The 26,028-nt window shown below is 36.6% G+C and overlaps 1 protein-coding gene and 1 pseudogene across 5 annotated transcripts in view; both read left to right on the forward strand.

Annotated features, from left to right (window-relative positions):
• Positions 1-26,028, forward strand: part of NAA35 (N-alpha-acetyltransferase 35, NatC auxiliary subunit) — a 53,947-nt gene that overhangs the window by 24,403 nt on the left and 3,516 nt on the right. For 4 of the 5 annotated variants that reach the window (XM_054727730.1, XM_054727731.1, XM_054727729.1 and 1 more), the window contains 15 exons: positions 4,639-4,705; positions 4,786-4,829; positions 6,014-6,064; positions 6,763-6,846; positions 7,640-7,754; positions 11,062-11,240; positions 13,806-13,865; positions 15,617-15,723; positions 18,425-18,491; positions 20,408-20,506; positions 21,323-21,501; positions 22,956-23,092; positions 24,092-24,159; positions 25,019-25,159; positions 25,535-25,657. In XM_054727730.1, coding sequence (XP_054583705.1) covers positions 4,639-4,705; positions 4,786-4,829; positions 6,014-6,064; positions 6,763-6,846; positions 7,640-7,754; positions 11,062-11,240; positions 13,806-13,865; positions 15,617-15,723; positions 18,425-18,491; positions 20,408-20,506; positions 21,323-21,501; positions 22,956-23,092; positions 24,092-24,159; positions 25,019-25,159; positions 25,535-25,657 — 1,521 coding nt within the window. The remainder of the gene's footprint in view (positions 1-4,638; positions 4,706-4,785; positions 4,830-6,013; positions 6,065-6,762; positions 6,847-7,639; positions 7,755-11,061; positions 11,241-13,805; positions 13,866-15,616; positions 15,724-18,424; positions 18,492-20,407; positions 20,507-21,322; positions 21,502-22,955; positions 23,093-24,091; positions 24,160-25,018; positions 25,160-25,534; positions 25,658-26,028) is intronic. The other variant, XM_054727732.1, reaches the window with a different exon arrangement.
• On the forward strand, positions 21,895-22,023 carry LOC114231757 (small nucleolar RNA SNORA48; annotated as a pseudogene).

Genomic DNA, 26,028 nt, shown 5'->3' on the forward strand with positions numbered 1-26,028 from the left:
ATCACGTGCTAACCTGCGTTGATTCCGATATACTCTGCCTTCTATCTTGTTGAAAGTATTCCTGTGACAGTCTAACTCAGCCCCTCCACTTTCATTCTCGATTCTATTCCCTCTTGCCTACTGCAGTTATTAATCCTTTCTTTGTATCGCATTAGTGTTTCCTTCACCACTTATTGGCATATAAACATGTTTTACTATCACTTAATTTAAAATAGGACATCAGTCCTGGCTGGGTGGTTCAGTTGGTTGGACTACTTTCCTGTTCATCAAAAAGTTACAGGTTCAATTCCTGGTCAAGGTACATACCTAGGTTGCAGGTTCAATTCCCTGATCGGGGTGCATTTGAGAGGCAACTAATCAACGTTTTCTCTCACATTGATGTTTCTCTCTTTCTCTCTGTTTCCTCTATAAAATCAGTAAGAACATATCCTTTGGTGAGGATGGATGGATGGATGAATGGATGAAGGAAGGAAGGAAGGAAGGAGGGAATGAATGAATGAATGAATGAATGAATGAATGAGTAACAAAACACCAGTTCCCTTGACCCCATGACTTCTTATATTTATAACTAGAGGCCTGGTGCACGAATTCATGCACTGGTAGGGTCCCTCAGCCTGGCCGGCAATTGGGGCCTATGGGGTGGGGGGGCCAGCCAGGGGAGAGGAGGGGCTGTGGGAGGTTGGCCGACTGGCCCCCCACATCAGGGCCATCGGGGGTCTGGCCTACCGGGGGGAGGGGCTGTGGGAGGTTGGCTGTGGGAGTGCACTGACCATCAGGGGGGAGCTCCTGAATCGAGTGTCTGCCCCCTGGTGGTCAGTGTGTGTCATAGCAACTGGTCGACCGGTCATTCCGGTCGTAATGGTCACTTAGGCTTTTATATATATATATAGATTGCATTTCTCTGCTACCCTATAAAAAAGACTCCTTGAATGAACTGTTAATATTTACTCATTTTACTTTCTCTTCCAGTCTCTTCTCATTTGGACATTGTCCAACAGGATATTCTTTTCTACCACTACACAGAAACTGGTGTTAACAGGTCCTTAATGATATCCAAATTGCTAAATCCATTGTTCTCACCCCTCCCTCTTCAACCTGTCAGCATCATTTGACCCAGTTGACTACTCTTTGAAATACTTTCTCCTCATCTTCCTGATACAGCAGTATCTTAGATTTCTGTCTTCCTCACTGAGTCCATTTCCAACTGCTGGAATACTCCTAAGCTTTTTCTCTTCACTATAACTTCTTCAGTTGCTTTCCTCTAGTTCTTGTGGCTTTTAATACCAACATTATGCTGCTGAACCCCAAATTAATATCTCTAGTTCTGATTCCTTCCCTGACTTCCAGATTTAAGCAAGTAGCTTCCTGAAATCTTCATTTGGTTGACCAAAGAAATTGCAAATATAATATAAACAAAATTGTATTCTATTTCTGCCTTTAATCCTGCTCCTCCATAAATGTGCCCCATTTCAGTAATTGGTACCATCTTTTGCTAGTTGCTCAGACCAAAAACAATTCTTGATTGTACAGGTTTCCTCATACCCCATTTTCATTTCATTGGCACATCATGTTGGCTTTACCTTTTAGATATATACCTATTTCAACCACTTCTCACTCTTAATTATAACCTCAATCCAAATCATCAGCTCCTGCTTGGATCGTGTTTAGTATTGGTTTCACTTTTATTTTTGTCCTTAAATCTGCAGAATTTTTAGAGTGATCTTTAATGGCAGCATCTTTAGCATCATCCTCTGCTTCAGCCCTCCAGTGACTTAGATTAGGTTCTTGTAATTGAGGTTTGTATTTATTACACAGACCTGAGATATTCTCCTATCCCAGTGGTCGGCAAACTCATTAGTCAACAGAGCCAAATATCAACAGTACAACAATTAAAATTTCTTTTGAGAGCCAAATTTCTTAAACTTCTCCTAACGCCACTTCTTCAAAATAGACTTGCCCAGGCCGTGGTATTTTGTGGAAGAGCCACACCCAAGGGGTCAAAGAGCCACATGTGGCTTGCGAGCTGCAGTTTACCAACCACAGTCCTAGACAAATGCTTTTTCTTAGACTCCTCTAGGTAAACTTAACAGTTCACCGAGAGGGCTTACAGGTGTTTTGTATTTTTATTTATTTTTTGTCTTCACAGTGTTGGCCTACTTAATTTTTTAAAAATTAGTAACATTTAAAAATTGGAAAATTTTACATTAAATTAGGTTTTTGCTTTGAAAAATTAGATCTTACCACACTAGTTTTGCATTAATTCATGGCCACAATAGGGTAACTAGTGGCTGACTTCCTTTAGATGAGGTGTGTGTTCCTTAGTTTGCTACGGTCTCCACCATTCTCCAAGGTATTTTGTAACCAGCCTGATATACTCAGGAAAGTTACCACCTGTTTACATTTATAGCCCCTGCCCTACAGTAAGTTATCATTCATTCAATGAATATATTTTGAACAGTACTCTGAGCTAAGCACTATTAAGTCCTGGAATAAAGTAGTAGATAAAGCAAAGCCTGATCTCATGAATTACACATTCTGTTGGATAAGGAAATCTATAATAAAGGTGTAATATGCAAATTGACCTAACGGCCAAACAGTGGAACGACCATCCAGATAACCACACTATGATACCCACTGGTGCCATGCTAGCCAAGGTGGGTGCGATGCAATTGGCCAGGGGCCTGGCCATCGCCCCATGATCGCCCTGCAGCGGGAGGCCCAGGCCACCGGCCAGCAGGGCAATCGATCAATCAGGGGACTCAGGCCACTGACCAGCAGATTGCGGAAGGTGGGCAGGGCCTCCCTCTGCGGGGGCAATCCATCACAGGGCTCCCGAACTGTGAGAGGGCACATGCTGGGCTGAGAGACCCCTCCCTTCCCCCCGAGTGCATGAATTTCATGCACCGGGCCTCTAGTACATATATGTTAAGTGGTGATTAGTTTTAGGAAAAGTAAAGCAGGGGAAGGGGATAGAAAGTGGTAGAGGGTTCTGTTTTAGAGAAAATGTGCAGGGGAAACCTCTATATGAGGAATTGACATTGGAACAGTGGGGATGGAGCTTTGTAAATCTTTTGAAGAAAATACTTTTGAGGAGAGGTTCAATAAGTACAAAGGTCCTGAGAAGAGGATGTGTTCAATGTGTCTGAAGTACACAAGCAGGCCTGTGTGACTGCAGTACAGTGGACATGGAGAAGAGTGGTGGGTAGGAAATGAGATTGGAGAGGGAGACCAGAGCCACATGGTGGAGGGTTTTAGAAGCCATCCTGGGCTTTTAGATTTTCCTATGAGGTAGGAAACTAGGTTTTGAGTATAAAGTGCTATGAAATGACTTATTTTTAAAACAATCCCTTTGACTTCTGATGGCAAATTATAGCAGGGATAAGTATGGGAAGGTGGGAACCTGTCTGCAGACAGTTATAGAAGGCTGAAGTGCAGGTTTTCAGCCTGAGTAACTGGATAGATGGAGGCACCGTAGCAATGTGATAAACATTAGGAGAGTTCGTTTTTTCAGACACGTAAACTTTGAGAATCCTATTTGATGTTCAAGTATTGCATCCTGTGAGTGATATAATACCTCTGAGATTTTTGAGACCAGGGGCATAATGTATGTTTGTTTTCTTTCTGTAAGATAGTAATACCTGAAATGAATTGCGTGGTCTCTGTTGCTTTTTTTAAGAATTCAGAAATTTTGCAATAGTTTGGCCCCTGCTGTAAATACTATTAGTGCATTATATTAGGCTTTTATATACATTTTATAAGAATTGTAATATGACAGAAACACTCCTTAAATAGAGCTTCTGACTTGCTAAATAATCCAGATGATATTAAATTCATAGTCTTCAATGCAAGTCAGCAAGCCACTTAATTTTTTAATGTCTCAGTAGCGTTTTAAATTATTCTGGGGATGGGAATCCATATGTGAATAATTTTTCTTTGGAATGGGGCTAAAGGGGGAATGTGGTTTTGCTATCACTTTGAGTAAGGCTTAATCTTTGTTATCCTAACAGTGAAACAGGTTTTTGAAGTAAGAATCTTATTTAAATCTTGCAAGCTTATAATCAAACAGTAATTACTACATATTTACTATTCACCTGTGAATTTGAGAATACTTTGTAAATGGGAATTGCCTTGTAATATTATCGTAAGCATTAGCCTTATTTTTTTAAATGTATTTTACTGATTTTTTTTTACAGAGAGGAAGGGATAGGGATAGAGAGTTAGAAACATCATGAGAGAGAAACATCGATCAGCTGCCTCCTGCACACCCCTACTGGGGATGTGCCTGAAACCAAAGTACATGGCCTTGACCGGAATCGAACCTGGGACCCTTGAGTCCTATCCACTGAGCCAAACCAGTTAGGGCCATTAGCCTTATTTTGCAAATGAACCTATTAAATGCAAGTATATTTAAATTGCTTAAGGATAAGCAGTTGAAATTAAGGATACAGAGAACCTTAGAATATGGATTTTTAAGGCTACAAGGATAAGAATAGCTTGGATGTTTGATAGCAATATTAAGATAAGCAGGCTTGACATTCCATTACTGTTTTCTTACTAGCAAATTTGTGATTTTGTAAGATAAATATAAGGAAAGGTTTTGCTATTACTCAAGGACCTAATTATTCCTTTTTTGTGTAGGAAGATTTTCAGTCAATGACTTACGGATTTAAAATGGCTAACAATGTGACAGATCTTCGAGTTACAGGTAACACCATCTATAAAGATAATTCACAAGTTTATTGTTTGGATTTGTTGTTTTTTTAACCCCATTGTCTTTCTTTTTAGGCATGCTAAAAGATGTGGAGGATGACATGCAAAGAAGAGTAAAGGTATATATATATTCTCTCTCTCTCTCTCTCTTTGGTGTAGGATTTTTCTTTATTTCTAAATGTGAGGTTAACTTTAAGTACAAATAACTGGTGTAGATAGGCCATCAACTTCCTTTGTATATGTTGTGCCTTTTGGTAATGAGTTTGAAGGCTGTTACAGGAACTTCTGATAAGTTAATGTCACTTTCAAGTATTGAAAAATAAACCCTCTCAATTTTTCAATTTTGGGCCAATTTTTTAGAATTTTTGTATGCTATTTTAAGAGTAGCATATGTTGTAGAATTGGAAATTCCTCCAACATGAGGACTATCTTCATCTTTGTGCCCTTAATAGCTAGGAGAGTGTCTACAACACAGAGGAAAAGTTCAGTAAATGATGGTATCCCAAATCTGGTAAATATCTTCTATGAATGGCATCCTTCAGCCAAATGACCTTGATGACTTGGGTCTCATAGAGATTAAAAAAGGGAAAAGGTTAATATTTCTACTATTTTTTTCCACTTGTATAACACAGCATAGTTATGAAAGCAATTTTACATTGTTTTATTTGATATTCACAATTATTTATTGAATTGGACAATAAAATGCACACAGTGCCCCACATTTAGAAAATACAGTTCAAAGGAGTTTAATAACCTGTCTGAGTCTCACTAGGGCATGCCACTAGTCGGTGGGAGCTCCAGTGCTAGAAACCAGCTCTTTTACGAGATCTTCCTAGAATTTTGTCAAAACTGTTAACCATATATTACTCGTGTATTAACAAGATGGCTTGCATTTTAGTGCAGAACAGATCAGTATTCACTATGTGACTTTATTTTTATGATGTGGTTTTGAAAATACTACTTTTTTTCCCAATAGGGTTAGTTTTGAAAGCATCTAGAATTTCAAAGAATAGATTTTTTAAAAGAAAGAAGTACCATGTGCTTTTACTTGTGTTATTTTACTGTTCTACTTTTGCTGCTTTTAATACCTTACTCTTTTGTATGATCTTTGTAAAACTAACTTTTTAAATATAGTATTAATAGGAGGAAATAAATACTAAAAACAGCTTACTTTCCCTCTCCAATATTTTTCTTAAAAATAGATTCTTACAATAAATTAATTTAGTGCTTTGCCTTGTATATTTATAATTTAATGCTTCTGTAGGCTTGTGTTTGTTTTAATTCACCTTTCTTAAAATTTTAGAGTACTCGAAGTCGACAAGGAGAAGAAAGAGATCCAGAAGTTGAACTAGAAGTAATTGAACTTATTTTCTGGTAGATCATATCAGAAAGTCAACCGCTTAATGTTATAGTTTTATGTGTTATAATTTGTGGTAGCCCTTTTTAAGGTATTTCTTTACAAATTGGACATTGCAAGGGATTTTATTTCCCTTGTATTTATTTTGATAGAATGATACTCTCTTTCACATACATGATTTCAAAACTGAATCTTCAGTATTCCTATGAGGAAGAAAGAAAAAATGACTTTTTACAGATGACACATCAAAACCTGGCAAAACTCAAGAACTTGCACAGAATCAAAAGTTGCCCAACCTTAGTTGAGGCCCTACATTTTCTGACTCTGCTTAAAGTAGTTTTTTCACAATCCTTTTTAATTTATGGTTAAATCAGTTTTGAGATGATAGTGTAACTTTTGTCTTAGGGAAAAATCAGTCCTTTTGATACAGAAGCTTTCTATTTCAATAGAGTAAGCTTTGCTATGTTTCCTGCAGCTCCGATTTTCAGGCATTTAAAGACTGAGTGAAGGTTTTTGTAATCTACACTTGATCTTAGCCAAAAGGCCGAGAAGCGATTGTTTTTTGTAATCTAGTTAAGTTATTAACACTGAGATTTAGAACTTAAAATATCATATTTTAAAATGAAATTCTTTTGACAGACTTCGCATCTTTTAACTTCTAGTTCTTATATATATATATAATATTTCTTTTTTAGCACCAACAGTGTTTAGCAGTATTCAGCAGGATGAAATTTACTCGAGTGTTACTGACAGTGCTTATAGCCTTTACTAAGAAAGAGGTAAGGGTATTTACTATCATCTGTTTAGTGGTATATAGTTTTTTGTGTTTGTTTTTTTGTTTTGTTTTGATAGAATGCTTTATTGAAGTAGTTCTGAGACTTTTCCATTGATATGCCCCGATTGCACATGTACAGCACTGAACATTCAGTATATTTACACCACAGTAGCCCTGATGATTTTCTCAAAAAGTCACATGAATTTTACATTTTGCTCCATATAACATATGCATATCTGTTGTTGATATAAAAATAGCAGTTAGATTTTGTGAATTGAAAGGAGAAAGTAAAAATGAGAATTTTAGGGTGTCCTCTTTCATTCAGGAAATAGCTGTTAGATTTGTATAGACACCAAAGTAAGCCCTAGATGGTAGATGGTGTTTGTGTGTGTGTGAATTACAAGAAAATTAGTGAATAGTTAATAAGTGGTGAGTAAAGGACCAACTTTTACCATAGTTTTACAATGCTATTTTTTTCTATGTTTTTTTTTAATTTCACCTTGATGAATGACAGAGTTGAAATTTTCCAGTTAGCTACATCACTCTTTTTAAACAAAATATTAATAGAATAAACTAGAAATGTTTTCTATTGTTTTTTAATGGCTCCTACAAAATTATAAAAAAATAATTTCTATCCTAACAGGATCTGGACATCCTGTATTAAGTGAATAGTTCATGAAAACCAATGTCTTTACAACAAGCACTTGATTTCATTATTGTTTATAGGATTTTCCTATCCAATGTATATCTTTCAGTGAAAGAATATGTAAGAATGTTTTTGGTGATTTATTTGCTAGACCACTGCTGTTGCAGAAGCTCAAAAATTGATGGTTCAAGCAGCAGATCTTCTTTCTGCCATTCATAATTCATTGCATCATGGCATCCAGGCCCAGAATGATACTACAAAAGGAGGTAATTGTCTGTTTTTGCTCCTACTCTTTTCATTCTTTCCCATCCAGATTGCTTTGGGTCATATGGATGCTAAAATTTTATTTAATTAAATCTCTCTGGGCCTTGGAATGTTTTGCTCCATAGACTTATAAAGTATTTATGCTCCTTTCTTTTAAATTTTTTTCTAGAACAAAAGCAGTACTGTATCTGACTGTTTGTGCTCTTGAGTATTTACCCTGTCTGGTGACCATGCTGTGATGTCAGCAGTTCATTCCTTTTAGTCACCTCTCCCCTTTACTTCTTTAAGAGATCATCACTTCCATTACAAAGTCTTCCCAGACCCAACCAGGCATATTCAATAAAGAGGAATAAACAGGGAAAGGAGACAATAGCAACACAATTTTAGAAGCTGGAAAACAGAGGACATTGATCTAGCTGACCCCAGATAACTGAATTCTTAGCCACTAATAAGGAAAGTCAAGAACAGACCAGTTTGTACTGTGGATTCACTCAAGAGCCCCATTTTTATATACCAGCTACCTCAGAAAATGAGGATGATAATTATGTTAATGACGTGTGAACTAGTTTAAAATCTGTTTAGAAACAGAGGTTTCCTCCCTGTTTCTCCTGCATACTGTAAGAGCTGCTACCTGAGGATCAGGCTTCCAATTTAGCAGACGTCTAGGGCCTAGATCAGATCTTCCTGAGACTGGGAAAACCAGCAGGCATCTTTCCCAACTTCTCACTTCAACTTGTTGCAGTAATAAAACCCAGTTACCAGTATCTCCCAGGAAGGAGCTTGCACACAGCTGGTGCTCAAGCTTTTGCAGCTGTCAGTCATTGGATGAGCCCCCGATCACCTGGCCCAACTAACCAACTGCGCTTGCATTGAGGAAACCCACTGGACTATAAAACAAAGAAACAGTTGTTAGCAGGTGTGGGAGCACCCTTCCCCCATGGTATACACCCAGAAGAATTGAACAAAAATTCCCATCTCCCAGTTTCTGCCTGGAAAGGGGCTTAACTATATACTTCTCCAGCTGCTACCTTAGGATTTAGCTTCTAATTGGCCTACATATAGATGCTGACTTTGGGACACTGATGGGTGTTAGCACAATCTAAGCTACTTCTAAGAACTGAAGAAGAGGTATGGACAATCACAGAAGTTTGAGAGGGAGCTTGGGCTGGGCTGAAAACATAGAAAAGTACAAAACTGTTAAAAGTAAATATACACAGCCATCCCTCTGTATCAGCAAGGGATTGGTTCCAGGATCCTCCATGGATGCACATATAAAATAGCGTAGAACAACGCATACAGTCAACCTGTATCTGCAGATTCCCAAGTGTGTATTGAATCCTGTTGTTTTTTGTTTTTATAATATATACATTTTTTAAATATATTTTACTGATTTTTTACAGAGAGGAAGGGAGAGGAATAGAGAGTTAGAAACATCGATGATAGAGAAACATCGATCAGCTGCCTCCTGTACACCTCCTACTGGGGATGTGCCCACAACCAAGGTACATGCCCTTGACCGGAATCGAACCTGGGACCTTTCAGTCTGCAGGCCGACGCTCTATCTACTGAGCCAAACCGGTTACGGCTGAATCCTGTTTTTGATCTGTGGTTGGTTGAATCCATGGATGTAAAACCTGTAGATACCAAGGGCCAACTAGTTTTGTTCAGAATACTCTAATGTTGTAATGGTGGTGGGTAAACGACTTAAAATTTTTGTCTGAAGGTTAAAAGATAAAAAGTATTTAAAATAATTTGTTAATGGCCCTAACTGGTTTGGCTCAGTGGATAGAGCGTCCGCCTGCGGAGTGAATGAAGGGTCCTGGGTTCGGTTCCGGTCAAGGGCATGTACCTTGGTTGCGGGCACATCCCCAGTGGAGGGTGTGCAGGAGGCAGCTGATCGATTTCTCTCAATGTTTCTAACTCTCTATCCCTCTCTCTTCTTTTCTGTAAAAATAAATAAAATATATATTAAAAATAATAATAATAATAATTTGTTAATGGATATACAATGTAAAAGATGCAGACTGTGCCCTAGCTGGTTTTGCTCAGGGGATAGAGCGTTAGCCTGTGGACTGAAGGGTCCCGGGTTCAATTCTTGTCAAGGGCACATGCCCCGTTTGTGGGCTCCATCCCCAGTAGGGGGCATGCAGGAGGCAGCCGATCAATGATTCTCTCTTATCATTGATGTTTCTCCCTCTCCCTTCCTCTCTGAAATCCATAAAATCTATATTTTTTAAAGGGGGGGGGGGGATGCAAATTGTGACATTAGATATAAAATGTGGTAGGTGTAGCTTTATGTGTTTGAAGTTATTAATTTAAAATAGACTATTACAAATGTATTTTATGCAAACCTCATGGTAACAACAAAGCAAAAGTCTATTGATAAATAGAAAAAAAAAATAAAACGAACAGAATCAAGCATACCACTACAGAACTTTATCAAATAACAAAGGACGAGAGCAAAAGAAGGAAAAAGAATTACAAAAAATTACAAAACCAGGAAACAATTGACAAAATGACAATGGCATTTCCATTCCTATTGACAATTACTTTAAATGTAAACTAAATTCTCCAGTCAGTAGACATATAAGAGTGTAGCTAAAGGTTTATCAAATTTTTTTATCTTTTTGGTAAACCAGTTCTTGCTTTTGTTAATATTTTCTGTTGTGTTTTTGGTCTCTTGCATTTATTTCCACTCTAATCATTATATTTCCTTCCTTCTAACTTTGGGCTTAATTTGTTTTCTAATTCCTTGAGGTATAAAGTTAGATTGTTTATTTGAAATCTTTCTAATTTTTTAATATCTGCATTTATTGCTATAAACTTCCCTGTCACAACTGCTTTTGTAGCACATAGGTTTTGGTATGTTATGTATCAATTTTCATTTGGTTTGATATATTTTTAATTTCCTTTTGATTTCTTATTTGGCCTATTAGTTGTTCATAACTGTGTTGTTGTTTAATTTCCACATATTTGTAGATTTTCCATTTCTAATTTCATACTATTGTGGTCAGAAAAAGGGACTATATTAACCCTGTTTTATCCCATTCTTGGCTTGAAGGTAGAAGCCCCTCTCTGTCACCACTAACAACATCATGTAGATAGGAAATACAATTTTAGGTTATTAAATATGCTTGTCTACCTTAAAATATGTGTGTATAGATATGTTAATTGTAAAATATGAAATCTAGAGAATGTGATTAGAATTTGTTTGGAGATGTTTTTGAAACTGGCCTTTTTTACTTTTAGTAGTATTTGAGGTTTAAAATTCTGAGAAACATTGAAAATTTTATTTTTCTTCTTTTTTAGATCATCCAATTATGATGGGCTTTGAGCCCCTTGTTAACCAGAGGCTACTTCCACCTACCTTTCCTCGATATGCAAAAATAATTAAAAGGGAAGAAATGGTCAACTATTTTGCAAGATTAATAGATAGAATAAAAACTGTCTGTGAGGTGGTCAATTTAACAAATTTACATTGTATCCTGGTAAGTTCAAATCTCTATTCTGGAATATAACTATTCATTTTAGAAATTAAGAAACTCAAGTCTAGAGAATTTAGGTAATTCATCCAAGTTTTAGAAATGGGAGTTTGAACTCTGCATTCTGTCTTCAAAAGCTTTTAAGTATGCATGTGCACCAATATTTTTTTATATAAAATTGTATCATGGTATTTGGTAAACTTTTTCATTAATTATTAATATTTATATTGTGAATATCTGTCTTTTCATGTCAACAAATACATATATTTCTATATTAATGGTTACATGGCATTCCACTGTAAGCATATATCAGGTATTTAGTTTGTTTTCAATCCATTCATATTGAATTGCATGTAAGTCTTTTTCAGTGTTTTACTATTATAAACAGTATTTGTGGCAGATATCTTTATAGGTAAATCGTTATATCAGGTGCTTTCTTCCCCCTTAAGATAAATTCCTAAACAGTGAGGTTGCTGGGTAAAAGATTATGTACATTTTTAAGTTGACAGTTTGTGGATTAATCTTTTTTATGGATTTAAATACAGAAAAATATACTTTTATTTTGGGAATATTAAAACATTCAGAGGTGGAATTTTGTTAGTTGGTAAGGTTGTAGTGATATTTATGTTTAGTAGGTAAGTAGAAAATATGCAAAATAATATTATTGATATTTAGGCATAATTACACTAATTTCTTTTGCATGACTATGCATACATATGCATTTGTTCCCCCTCCATGCTGAAATACATAAATTCCTACCCCCATGTCATTTCCTCTGTGAAGTCTTCCTTATTGGTTCCAGGTCTCTTCTGTATCTGTTTCTTGAGATGAAAAATTAACCAGTTTACATTCCTAGAATTAAGCAGCAATTATGGGACATAGTTGATGGTCAATGAAGATTTGTGCTTTTATGTGCTGTCTTATAATAATTTTATTTTCCCTTCCATTAATTCTTTGTCATTAAAGCCCAGCTTAAGTCTTCATTCCTTAGTGAAACTTTCACTGATTATGCCTTTATTACTTCCTGTTGTATTTGTTTACTTTATAATAGTCTGTCCTTAAGAATCATGAATCTTAAAGGTAGAAATGATTACAGGGATAAGCCAATTCATTTTGTAATTCATTGTAACTTAATTAGATTGGTTATTGACTTATCTGGTTAATAGAGATTTTCTTACTCTTCTGCTCTATCTACTTGTCTGATCCTTGTGACATAGGTACTTATTTGTGTTCACCAGATTAATTGTAGGGTTTTAGAAAAAGAGAAGATCAATGTGAATTGGAATCAGAAAATATAATGCAACAGTTGGAATTTGTATTCTGGCAGGAGATTGTGGATTACCTTATCAGAGGGGTGAATGCATAATGACATACCATAATGGAGGGGAGCTGGGGGAGCTAGGCCTGAACTGCTGCCACTGGACATGAAAAGAGCCTAGTCAGAGAAAAGTCTGGATCCCTGGAAGGCTTGGGACAGAGGAATGGTTCATGGTAGTGGGGGCGTGTGGCAGAGGCCAAGAGTAAAGTGAGGAAGGATAAGGGACCAAATGGTCTGCTGGATCTGCATAAGAAGCTTGTTATTAGGATAAAGTGATAGATTATAGAGAATGCGGACATATCAGTAAGATAATGATAAGCAACAAAATATAAAATTGGGATAGGACATAAGCACACACATTTAAAAAGCAATAAACATTAAAAATACTCAAACTTAATAGTAATAATTAAAGAAATTTACAACAATTAGATTGATAAGTAAAATAATATTTTAATGTTGATAAAGGGAAATAGTCATTCTACTGTACTCCAGTGGCTATCTCTCTCATCTTAAAAATGTACAACTTTGACCCAGCAAAATGCAGAAAAATATGAAGATGATAAATAACTACTATCCTATAACCTACAGATGTTAACATTTCAGTGTTGTTGTTTTTTAAAATATATTTTTATTGATTTTAGAGAGGAAGGGAAAGGGAGAGAGAGCGAGAAACATCAATAATGAGAGAGAACCATGCACACCCCACACCAGGGATCAAACCTGAAACCCAGGCATGTGCCTTGACCCGGAATCGAACTGTGACTTTCTGGTTCATAGGTTGATGCTCAAGCACTGAGCCATGCCAGCCAGGCTTCAGTGTCTTTCTTATCCTTTTTTCCTATCTGTGTATAAACCCATCTATAGTTTTCTGAGCATATCTTTTGGTCTTCCCCTAAGATCAGGAACAGTCATTTGGTAATATGAATCCAATTAGCCTACTTACTTGGTATTTATTTATGTGAAGTAGGAAGTAAACCTCTGTCATTAGTTAGTAAATTATTACTGTTACTGTTATTTTCATGGTGTACAAATTTAATATGAGTATCCACACAATACTATTATTGGTCAGTTTGTTTTAAAAAATTGAGGCTCTAAAATTATCCAAAATCTTATTGGTACAATTAGACAATTTAGAGAACATATTCTGACTCTGGTAGGATATTATTTCTAGTAAAAATTACACTCTCTATGCAGATGTTTTTCTGCTTTTATTTAATCCATTATTGACATTACTTTTTCTCTGTTTCTCTTAGGATTTTTTCTGTGAGTTTAGTGAACAATCACCTTGTGTTCTTTCAAGATCTCTGTTACAAGTAAGTTCCACTTAGTATTGAAAATACTTCTTTAAACATCAAATTATGTGATTGATGGAACAAAAGGTAGATACTTCTTGTTATAGGATATTCCACAGTTAATGTTACATTTTTTATTAGAAGCATTGATTTGGAGTGTTAGACATTCATCAAGATCATTCCTGTGCCATAAAATAAATTTCAATTTTAAAACAAAATGATACAAAGTATGCACTCTGTTTTGGAATTAAATGAGTAATCAGTAACAGGAAGATACCTGGAAAATTCTCTAAATATTTGGCAATTAATCCATGTCTAAAGAACCCATGGATCAAAAAGTAAATCTTGAATTAGAATGAAAATAAAATTAATGTGGTAAATTTTTGACCAAGCACAAAGGTAAATCAATAGAGATTGATTTACCTTGGTCAAAAAATTCCTCAATTTTTTCCCCATATGCCTGTCCAATTTGCACCACCTGTTGAAAAAGACTACAGAGGTAAATCTCTATAGTCTTTTTCAACAGGTGGTGCAAATTGGACAGGCATATGGGGAAAAAATTGACTCAGAATACATCATAAACCTAAATGTAAAATGTGAAACTATAGTACTTTTAGAAGAAAGGATATGAGGAAATCTCTGTGACTTTGGAGAAGGCAGAGAATGCTCAGATGTGACATTAAAAGCATAATCCTTAAATTGATAAATTTAAAACTTTACAGTAATTCTGTGGAAGACACTTAAGAAAATGAAGAGCCTCTACAGAGTGGGAGAAAATATTTATAAATACTGTCAAAGGACCTGAATCTAGAACATATAAAGAACTCTATAAGCTTAACAATAAAGAAACAGACAATCCATTGAACAAAAAGTTTGAACACTTCAATATGGTAAAATATTTAACATCATTAATATTACTGAAATGCAAATTAAACTGCAATGAAATACTATTATCCACCTTTCAGAATATCTTTTAAAAAAAGAAAAAGAAAGAAAAATAGAATATCAGCTGCTTGTAAGGATGTAATGCTGATGGGAATGTGAAGTGCTTCAAATACTTTGGAAAACAATTGGCACGTTCTTATAAAATGAACTATACAAACCCCACTCCTACTTGTTTACCCTAGAGAAGTAGAATCTGATGTTCTGGAAACCTGTATGTGAATATTTATACTGTTGGTTCATGATCACCAAAAACTGGAAACAACCCAGATGTGTTAGGAAAGCAAGTAAGGTACAATATAGTAAATATTAAAGTGCATTGAGGTTGAGGGGAGAAAATTAAATACAAATTATTATTAAATATTTTATTTTAAATTTAATAATGTACTTTTTAATAATCTGTTGCTTCATCCAATTTTGGAAAGGTTGTATGTATTCTAAAGCATTCATTAGCGATAAAGGTTATTGACTAGTTTAATAAGTATAGCCACTTACTATTTCACAATTTATGACGCTCATTCTTATATGTTAGCTCATTCGACATATTTAGACTAGTCAGTTAATTTGACCAATTCGCAATTACTACTTTTGACTTGAAAGACTTCTTTATTCTCCTGCATCAAATACACCTTAAGTAGGGATTAAAAAGTAATATCCATTGTGGAGACAGTGATTATAAAAATTTTCCACCAACTTTCAATATTTTAATCTCTTTTTATTTTGTGGTATTTTTAAAAATTATGCTCATGTCACAATAATGGCAGCTATAGGTGCAATGGATCAACAACAAGTTTGTGGCAGTATTACTAATATATAACATTTGTTTTAAGACCACTTTCTTGGTGGATAACAAAAAGGTCTTTGGAACTCACCTCATGCAAGACATGGTGAAAGATGCACTTCGGTCTTTTGTCAGTCCTCCAGTGCTTTCCCCAAAGTAAGTATCATAGAAAGTTTTATAACATATGTGTTTCTTTCTTTCTTTTTTTTTTTAAAGAAGAAAGGCGATTTAAAGAAATTATATCTATAGATAGATAAAGATAGATACATTTCTTGATTTCAGAAAGGAAAGGAAAGGGAGAGAGAAATATCAATGATGAGAAAGAATCATTGATCAGCTGCCTCCTGCATGCCCCCTTACTGGGGATCAAGCCCATAACCCAGGCATGTGCCCCTGACCAGAATTGAACCGGGACCCTTCAGTTTGTAGGCCAACACTCTATCCACTGAGCCAAGCCAGCGAGGGCCCTATGTGTTTTTTAAAAGCCCAAATTGCCTGACCATCTCCTTTTTAACCAAGGCATTAAAACTGTTGGAATCAAGTATCCATATAAAAAAAACAACAAATTCGATCATGTTAAAATAGATTTATGATACATGTTTAGATTTAAACTGAGGTTTTAGTGAAGTTGACATTAGGTCCAGTATGAGAAGAAAATTTTCCAAGGACTTATCAGAAATTCAGTAAATTGCATTGACCGTTACTAAATACAAAGCACTGTTAGGTGCTTTGGGAAATAATTACAAAAAAAAAACAAAAAACAAGATAAGGTGTATTTTCAATGAGCTGAGTCTAGATAGAAATAGAAAATGCAGATAATTGATTCTTAAATTATGTTCTGACAGAGTCACTGCCCCAAAAATATGCTGCTATAAGAGGCTGGAAAGTATTTCAGGCAGAAGGAATCATCTGAGTTGGCATTTTGGAAATAAGGAGAGCTTTCCATGGCCGACGGAAGAAAGGAGTCTATTTTATTTTTTGTTATTCCTCACCTGAGGATATTTTTCCATTGGTTTTTAGAGAGAGTGGAAGGAAGGGGGAGAGACAGAAACATTGATGTGAGAGAGACATCCATTAATTACCTCCCACAGGGCCCCTTAACCAAGGCTGGGGATCGAGCCTGCAACCCATGTACATGCTCTTGACCAGAATTGAAACTGGGACCCTTCAGTCTGTGGGCCAAACTATCCACTGAGCCAAACCGGCTAGGGCAGGAGCCTATTTCTTAAAGAAACCAGTGTGTATGAAGACTGGGTGTATGAGATTATATATTACTAGGAGCCCAGTGCACAGATTCGTGCACCAGTGGGGTCCCTTGGCCTGGCCTGCGCCCTCTCACAATTCGAGACCCCTTGGGGAATGTTGGAGAGCTGGTTTCAGACCGATCCCTGCAGGCCAGGCCAAGGGACCCCAGCAGTGCACGAATTCATGCACCGGGCCTCTAGTATGCATATAAGATCTTTGGTTAATCTTTTCCTGCCCTCTCCCCCTTCCCTCTGAGATTCATCAGTCTGTTTCATGTTTCCATGCCTGTGATTTCTGCTCCTGCATTGAGCATTTGCCCCCTGGTGGTCAGTGCGCATCATAGCTACCGGATGGTCGGACGGTTGCTTAGGCTTTTATATATATAGATAAGAACAGTTAGTGGTTCAGCAACCCATTTCTTGAATAAATCATGCCACATCCCACTTAAAACTTTCTAGTAGCTTTCTTTCTTAGATTGGATTCCCCAGAAGCAGACCCTGAGACAAAGATTCATGTACATGTAATTATAAAGTGTTCCCAGGAAAAATTATAGGATATTGCTATAGGGTATACCATGGAGAGTAACTCCTCTGGTTCAGTCCTGTCAGGGAGCTCTGGAGACAGTGTGGGTGACACCTCAGAGTTGTCCTACTCAGGCAAGGGAACTTGAGAATTTACCCAGACACCTCTCATTTAAGGACTGCTTCTTAACTGGGAGGAAGTAAATTCCCAAGCATCCCCGGTGCTGGTTAATGTTCATCACTTCATTCACAGTAAAAGCCACAATCTGTAACTGAGCCTTTGAAGCCCCATATGCTCTTATCTAGACCCCTGTGCTGATGCCCCTCTGACCTCATCTCTTACTGCCCTCCCTGCACCTCCTTTCCTTCAGCCACACTGGCTTCCTTACTCTTCCAGGAACATACACGCTCTCTCATGGTCTTTACACAGAGATGGGAGTGGAGGACATTTTCCTCAAAAATTCCCAAGGCTGGCCCCCTGACTACCTTCAGGTCCATTCAGTATCACTTCAGTGAGGGCTACCCTGATCAGTCTATTTAAAAAGTGTCAGCTTCCCAGCAGTGTGGCACAGTAGTTGAACATCGATTCATGAACCAGGAGATCACGGTTCAATTCCTGGTCAGGGCACATGCTCGGGTTGTGGGCTCAATCCCCAGTGAGAGGCATGCAGGAGGCAGCCAATTGATGATTCTCTCTTTTTTTCTCTCTCTCCCCCTCTCCCTTCCTCTCTGTGAAATCAATAAAAACATTTTTTTAAAAGTGTCAACCTTCTCTTCTTTGCCCCCCAAGGCCTAATACTCCATTTCTTTCTCTCATTATTTTATGTGCCACCTTGGGCTAAGGAGAAAGGGAGGTAGAGCTTTGGGATTTCACAGAGGACGAAGGCAATTCACATGGAGATTGAAAAGCAAATGTTTGATAGGTGTTTTGCTGGGCCATCTTTAACAACAGGACACAGAGAGGCCTTTAATTGAACAGACCTTGCTAGGTTCCTTTCTGTCTGCCACACCTAGTTCCTATTAAACTATATTTATCTCTGATGGTATTTCCCAAATAGTTTGATTTTCATGACATGGATATTATCTTACAGGTGCTGCCTATATAATAACCACCAGGCTAAGGATTGTATTGATTCCTTTGTTACTCACTGTGTTCGGGTAAGAACTACAGTTTGGAACGTTGTGATGGATACTTTAAAAATTGTGGGGTATAATTCCTTTAGTAGCATTAATTTGTGCTATTTTTCCATCTAATATTTCTTATTCATATTCACTACATAGAAAGTTTCTGTCTCTTCTTATGCTTGAGTTGATAGCATCCTAACCTATTGTGTGCCTGGCAGGTTACAGGTACAGAGGCACTTTTGGATGCCCTCTTACTACTACCCTCAGGAACCACAAAAACGGGTTATTACCCCCATCTGGGAAAACAGCAGTCCACATTGTTTTTTGGTGTGTTTTTTTAAATGGACACAAAATCTTTACTTCTTTTTGACCTTATAAACTAGGCATATTTGTAACATCCCCAGGTACATATCTTCATACTATCTTAATGAACAGGATTATAGTAAAATTATTAATTTAGATGAGATCACAAACTTTTTTCAAATCTCAAGGAGTTAAGAAAACATACAACTCTTGTGGTGGATTAAGTTTATTATAAGCCATTCTTAATTATAATCTCTTTATAGAGAGCTCTTTTTAGTCATTCCAATTACTAAACCACACACACACACACACACACACACACACACACATATACATATATGAAGACAGCATGGTATGGTCAAAAGAGACCAGATTTCATTTTTATCACTAATATTTTATTAGCAGGGAGATCACTTTACTTTTCTATAAATTTCCTCATTTTTAAAATGTGCCATGTTAATTCTACCTCTGTACCTCTTAAGAGGATAGACTAGTTAGTGATCAAATGAGATAATCTGTCAAAGTATACCATATTAAAATAATATTATACTTGAATCTTATGATTCATACTTCTTAAATCAGAGCATCCTACTGTTCATGTCTGTTACCCGATTAGTGAAATGTTACAGTATTTTACATGAGAACTAGAGGCCCGGTGCATGAATTTGTGCTCGGGTGGGGTCTGGCCAGCCCACCCTGATCGGGGCCGATCGGCCTGGGCTGGCCAGCGGGAGGGGATGTGGGAGGATGGCTGCTGGCCAGCCCCACCCCCAATCAGGGAGGGGGGGGCCAGCCGGGGTGAGGGGCCGTTGGCCAGCCACGCCTACCCCCCTGTGTCGAACCTTGGTTGAGGGGACAATTTGCATATTAGGCTTTTATTATATAGGACTAGAGGCCCAGTGAACCACATTCATACACTGGGGGAGGGGGGGTCTCTCAGCCCGGCCTGTGCCCTCTTGAGGAGCAGGACTAAGCCAGCAGGTGTACTTAGCACTGCCGTGGAAGCAAGAGAGGCTCCCAACGCTGCCGCTGCGCTCACCAGCTGTGAGCCTGGCTTCTGACTGAGTGGCGCTCCCCCTGTGGGAACACACTGACCACCAGAGGGCAGCTCCTGTGTTGAGCATCTGCCCCCTGGTGGTCAGTGTGCGTCATAGCAACCAGTCGTTCCACGGTTTGGTCAATTTGCATATTAGCCTTTTATTATATAGGCTACTGTATAGATTAGGAACAGAACAACCTTAGAGTTTATAGTTATTAACCATTGCCAAGTCTTACAATTATTAGGCATTCTGGTATATTTAAAGCAGCACAGATGTGTCAGCCTTGAACAGTGCCTTTTGCCTTGAAATAAGCACAAAAGAAACTCCTCTTTAAATTGTGGAATGACATCTGAAGATAAAAGGAAGATATTTTAGTCCTATGCAAACAAGTTTCATAAACAGCCACTTACTTCTAGCTATTGATAAATCCTGGTGTTGAGTTCCTCAAAAAGAAACACTTGTAAAAAATACACATCGGCATGTTTCTTACATACACAGTATTTTTTTTTTTTCTCCTTAAACCGGATTTTGGAAACTTGGAATGTTAATTTTCTATAGTATCAGGAAATTTCATATTGACAGTTAACAAATTTTAATGTGTTGCAGCCTTTCTGTAGTCTTATTCAGATCCATGGGCATAATAGGGCTCGACAGAGAGACAAGCTCGGTCATATTCTTGAGGAATTTGCTACCTTGCAGGATGAGGTAAGAGCCAACAAGTAGCCCTTCCTTCTAAAATTCAGCAATTCATATGACTTGACCAGACTTTTAAAACAATTCTTTGGAACAGTATTTTGACTATTTAATTTTTCTCTATGGTGAATTCTCTTTTCACTTACAATGTAACAGTTTCATATACCAAAGTAAGAGTTTGCAAAAAGTAACAGAACAAGCCCAGGCCGCAGTGGCTCAGTGGTTGAGCATCCACTTATTCAGGAGGTCATGGTTCAATTCCAACCCACATGCCTGGGTTGCTGGCTTGATCCCCAATAGGGGATGTGCAGGAGGCAGCCAATCAGTGATTTTCTCTCATCGGTGATGTTTCTGTCTCTCTCTCTTCCTCTGAAATCAATTTAAAAAAAATAATATATTTTTTAAAAGAAACAGAACAATAATTCAAACTGAATTATTTCTTTGGTAATCAGGGTAAGTTATAAAATATATGTATAACTATAATTTTACAGCAAGTTCACATTAATATGAAAATGTATTACATAATAACCTTAGAATAAATTGGTGAGCAGCAGCAATATTAATTGAAAATATAACTAAAGACCTGAAGTCAATTATTTTTATTTTTGGCCTATTAATTGGATGTCTTTTTAGCTTAAGGACTATTTAGCTAAATGTTATCCGTTGTGAAAGGAAAAGTTTGGATATAAACTTAACCAAAACTACTTTTATAAGTATGAGTTTAGTGGCAAGATTTTCATTTTCTGCTCATGCTGTTTTTGGCAGTTTATTTTAAATTCTCTCATTACTTAAAAAGAAAGTAAACGTTACGATATTTCATTCTGATAGGCAGAGAAGGTTGATGCGGCTCTTCACACCATGCTGTTGAAGCAGGAACCCCAAAGGCAACATTTGGCCTGTTTAGGTACCTGGGTCCTTTACCATAACCTCAGAATTATGATACAATATCTTCTCAGTGGCTTTGAATTGGAGCTCTACAGCATGCATGAGTACTACTACATATATTGGTAAGTGTGGGGGATAGAAAAGATCTGAGAGAGCATCTGTAGAATATAACTTTAGGGTACTTTTTTTCATTTGTGTATTTTAACTTTAGCTTTGGGACAATTGGAAGAGCTCTTATCTATTTCTAAGGGGAAAAAAAAAATACACATTTTGGCCTAATTTCAGTGATGCTGGTTGCTACTAGCTATGTATTGTACTTATCAGAATTAAAGTTCAAAATTTGAACCAGATCTTTCTTCTGAGAAGAAATCAAGGCTGAGATTATCATTTTCAAACTGCATCCCTGAGGACTTGTTTCAGGTGGTATAAAGCAGCTGATGAGAGATGATCCTCAGCAGAGTAGTTCTCTGCTTTCACTTGGAGATAACAAAAGCTAGTAAGAGGATGCTTGAGAATATTTTAGGCATGGGAAAACTGTCATAGAAGAAAGTGAAGAATTTCAGCCAGGGACAGAGTCACTCCTTGTTTATCCCAGTTTGGCTTTTGGTCCGTGCCCATGCCTGATTCATGTTCTGGACACATGGGAGCAGGAAAAAGAGAGAAAATTGCAAGCTAATGAATTGAGTCTGAGTCATCTTAAATCTTTTTCTTAGTCTGGCAAATTGTGGTGGTAATTTTAAAATAGTAATTATTATTGCTCATCACAAACAACTAAGTTTAGTATATTAAATCTTAATATAGTTCCTCTTTTAACTCATTCAAATTATTTTATTTGTAATTAAGATCCTGTATATTCCTTGGAGAAACTCTATGAAGGAATGAAAGTAATTCTCTTCCATGCAGTTGACATGGTATTTTTTTATCATGGTGCTAAGGGTTCTTTAACCGAAAGCTCTTGACTATGAAAATGGAATTTGAGCATCAACTATAGTGATATGAGAAAAATATTATTTAGTATATTCTCCAACATTTCAGTAGATAACTCTTACCAAAAGGTATTGGTATAGATACTTGGGTTATATTTTGTTAATAGTAGACAAAGAAGACAGTTTATAGGAGAAAATGCTGAAGTTCTTTCTTTGTGGTTTGAGGCAGCTGATTGGAAGCTCTTGGCTTGGACTTGCTTGCTTTCTTTTATAATTAACAGGGGAAAAAATATTTACTTAATAGGTTGAGGTGAACGTGTCCTGATACAGTAAAACCAATGTAATGGGCATTAATTCAATTTACATATACACATCATTATCAAGAAATCTTTTGTAAAGTTATAAAACGCATGTCATTGTAGGAAATTAAACAACATAGATGGCTACAAGAAAGGGAAAGTTAATCACTTGTAATGCTGATTTCTAATCTAATTGATCTCATCTAAGATCTATCAATTATCTAATTGGATAACCTATTTTTAAAAGACTTTAGCATTATGAAAAATATCTCTTTATCAGTATCAATACATGTGTTGATAAAGCTATCTCATTTAGACACCCACTGTTAACTAACATTTTTATTCTATAAGGTATCTGTCTGAATTCCTTTATGCATGGTTGATGTCGACATTAAGTCGTGCTGATGGCTCGCAAATGGCAGAGGAACGGATAATGGAAGAGCAGCAGAAGGGCCGTAGCAGTAAAAAGACAAAGAAAAAGAAGAAAGGTGCCGTGGATTATTTTTAAACTTAAGAAACAAACAATATTGGAGACACTTCTGTCCCTTGTAACGGATGAATTAGTCATAATATTTTAATTCTCATCTTCTCTTCAGAAGTATAAGAAACGGAGTCCCAATATTAGTGATACAAGGCTTTTTGGTTCCTTTCTTTGCAATTCCATGTGTCAGAGGACCTTAGGACAAGAAGTAGCACATAGACCACGCAAGCAATTTAGTTAAGGCGCAAGACAGCAAGCCTCTGATCTTTGGACAAAAGGCTGGCAGCTCAGGAGAGAGGCAGATCTAGAGCTGTGCTCTTAAGAGTCAGCATAGGATGACTAGGACCTTGGCACACCACTCAGGGACCACGAGAAGAAAGAAGTGTTTCAAAGGGACTGCCCCATTAGTCACTCGTGGAATGGTACAGATATTGCTACAATCATTACAAAATATTTCTTTGTATTTCCATCAGATTTTAATAGTTTGGGTGGGCTATTAAATGACCGTTCATGGGTTTCCTATTTAAGAAGTCTCTTAACTTTGTGTAGTGCCAGGTGGGTACTGGAAATATGGGGAGAACTCTGTAAAGTGGTTGATTGTCTAACCACTATGCTATACACCGGAAACTTATACAACATAACTTTGAACATAAACTGTAATTGAAAAATTAAAATTTAAAAAAAGAAGAAACATCATTTATCACAGCATTTGGAACTAAACATATTATATATAGAAAAAAACAGGTTAAATCTCTATATGATGCATTCAGAAGTTAAAATTACTTTACATTAGAATTCTTTGGTGTTCCATTCAAGAAACATAATTTTTATTTAGTCTTTATATTTTATTATTTGTAGTTTTGGACCATAAAATGTAGCCTGTAGGAACAAACTATTCGAAATTTTAATTTAGTAAACATGGAAGATTTTTTTAAAATTACATTTTCTCCTGCAGTAATGCAAGAGGAGGGTGAAAGAGTACAGGTGATTTTCTTTCTAATTACAGTTCGCCCTTTGAGCCGAGAAATCACAATGAGCCAGGCATATCAGAACATGTGTGCTGGAATGTTTAAGGTAAGTTGTTGAAAATAAAGTTCTTTTTGCTTTTTAACTACACTGCTGTCATGTAGCTTAGTTAAAATTGACTCTCTTTGTGATTTTTTTCTGGGTTCTAATTTCACCTATGTTAAACATCTGCTTGAAACCTTTTTTCCAAGTCTAGTTGTTTTCATTAAGTTGTTTACCAAATATTTGAACCCAGGTTGTATGCCAGATATCTTATAGTGAATACCTTGCAGAATACCAAGTCTAATCAGATGTGATCCTTGTCTCAGGTGCCTTATTAATGACAGGCCAGGTAACATGTATGACACAGATAATCAGAGAAGAGTTTACTTCTGATCGATGATCAGCAAAGGTTTCTTGGAAGAGATGGGGTTTGGATCTTTTAGGAGTGTATTAGGAAAGGAGCGGGCTCCACAATGAATGGCTTAAACAAACAGACATTTTCAAGGAGGTGGAGTACTGAGTCCTCACTTTAATGGTAATAACAAGAAACTTACATTAAAATATATAGAACATGGACTCCTTTTCTTTTAAAAATTTATGTGCCTCCATGTTTTTTCAAAAACTTTTACTTGAAGCTTTCAAAACTATTGTAAAGCATGAAGCATGGAAAAATCATGTGCATATGGTATAATTTCATTGGGAAAAATAGTAATATCAACACTAGGCCTTGAAAACCTTTTATATACAAGATGACACATGACATAAAAATAAACACTAAAGCCAGTTTTTCTCGTTTCTGACTTCTGAGCCTTAAGTTGTTGTAGATATCTGTAAATAGCTGTTTCTTGTTTTCTATTCTGAATTTAATGAGAATGGTTACTTTTTCATATTGATATATATTTCCTCGTTCTCTTTTTTCCTGTAGACCATGGTAGCATTTGACATGGATGGCAAAGTACGAAAACCCAAGTTTGAGCTGGATAGTGAACAAGTTCGATATGAGCACAGATTTGCTCCATTCAACAGTGTAATGACACCACCCCCAGTGCACTATCTACAGTTCAAGGTGAACCTGCTCACTAAAGTCACTGTAAAATATTTAGTCTTAGGCCTTCTTAGAGATGTTTGTACCTAGCCACTTTGTTAAAATACTGAAATCAGACTGTTGGACTAATGGGACAATGGCAATTTCAATAGTGTCAAAATTATTTGGCTTTTTTGGGATACTATTATCATGTTTAACATTTCTTTAAGAATGAGAATAATATGAGGCAGTATTTAAAGGTTGAGGATTTAATATTACCTAGGAAAAAATAGGGACATGCTGAGTGTTTGCTTAGGTGTCTATATAGGAATGGATAGTCAATATAGAATAATTTAAAAAGGTGTTTGAGATGTTCATATTAAACATGTTTTGAACAATAGTGTTTCCCCCTTTTAGGAAATGTCTGACCTCAATAAATACAGCCCTCCCCCCCAGTCTCCAGAACTGTACGTGGCAGCTAGCAAGCACTTCCAGCAGGCCAAAATGATCCTGGAGAACCTCCCGAACCCTGACCACGAGGTAAGGCTCAGTCTCAGTGACTCTACAGGGAAAGACGGTCGGGAGTACAAATCTTACCCCTGGATGACAGTTCGTGTAAAAGTGAATTCATGGTATTCATAAACGAAGCCTGTCATGTTTCTGCCCCAGATTTCAAATGGCTTTTTTAACCTAACCTTGTCAGACTTAATTATTTGATGAGAGGATGTAAATACCTTCTATGGGTAAATTTAGAAATCAATGCAAGGAGAAATTAAGACTTAGAACTGTGAAGAAGAAAAGTAAGATCTGGCTTGTTAGAAATGTTAATGTTTAAAATATTTTAATCTATAGTTTATTATATTCAAATATCACATAAACCTTAAATCTGAAAAATGATCTGGTTAGTTATC

The sequence above is a fragment of the Eptesicus fuscus genome, chromosome 15 (genome assembly GCF_027574615.1).
Source record: "Eptesicus fuscus isolate TK198812 chromosome 15, DD_ASM_mEF_20220401, whole genome shotgun sequence".
Lineage (NCBI taxonomy): Eukaryota > Metazoa > Chordata > Mammalia > Chiroptera > Vespertilionidae > Eptesicus > Eptesicus fuscus.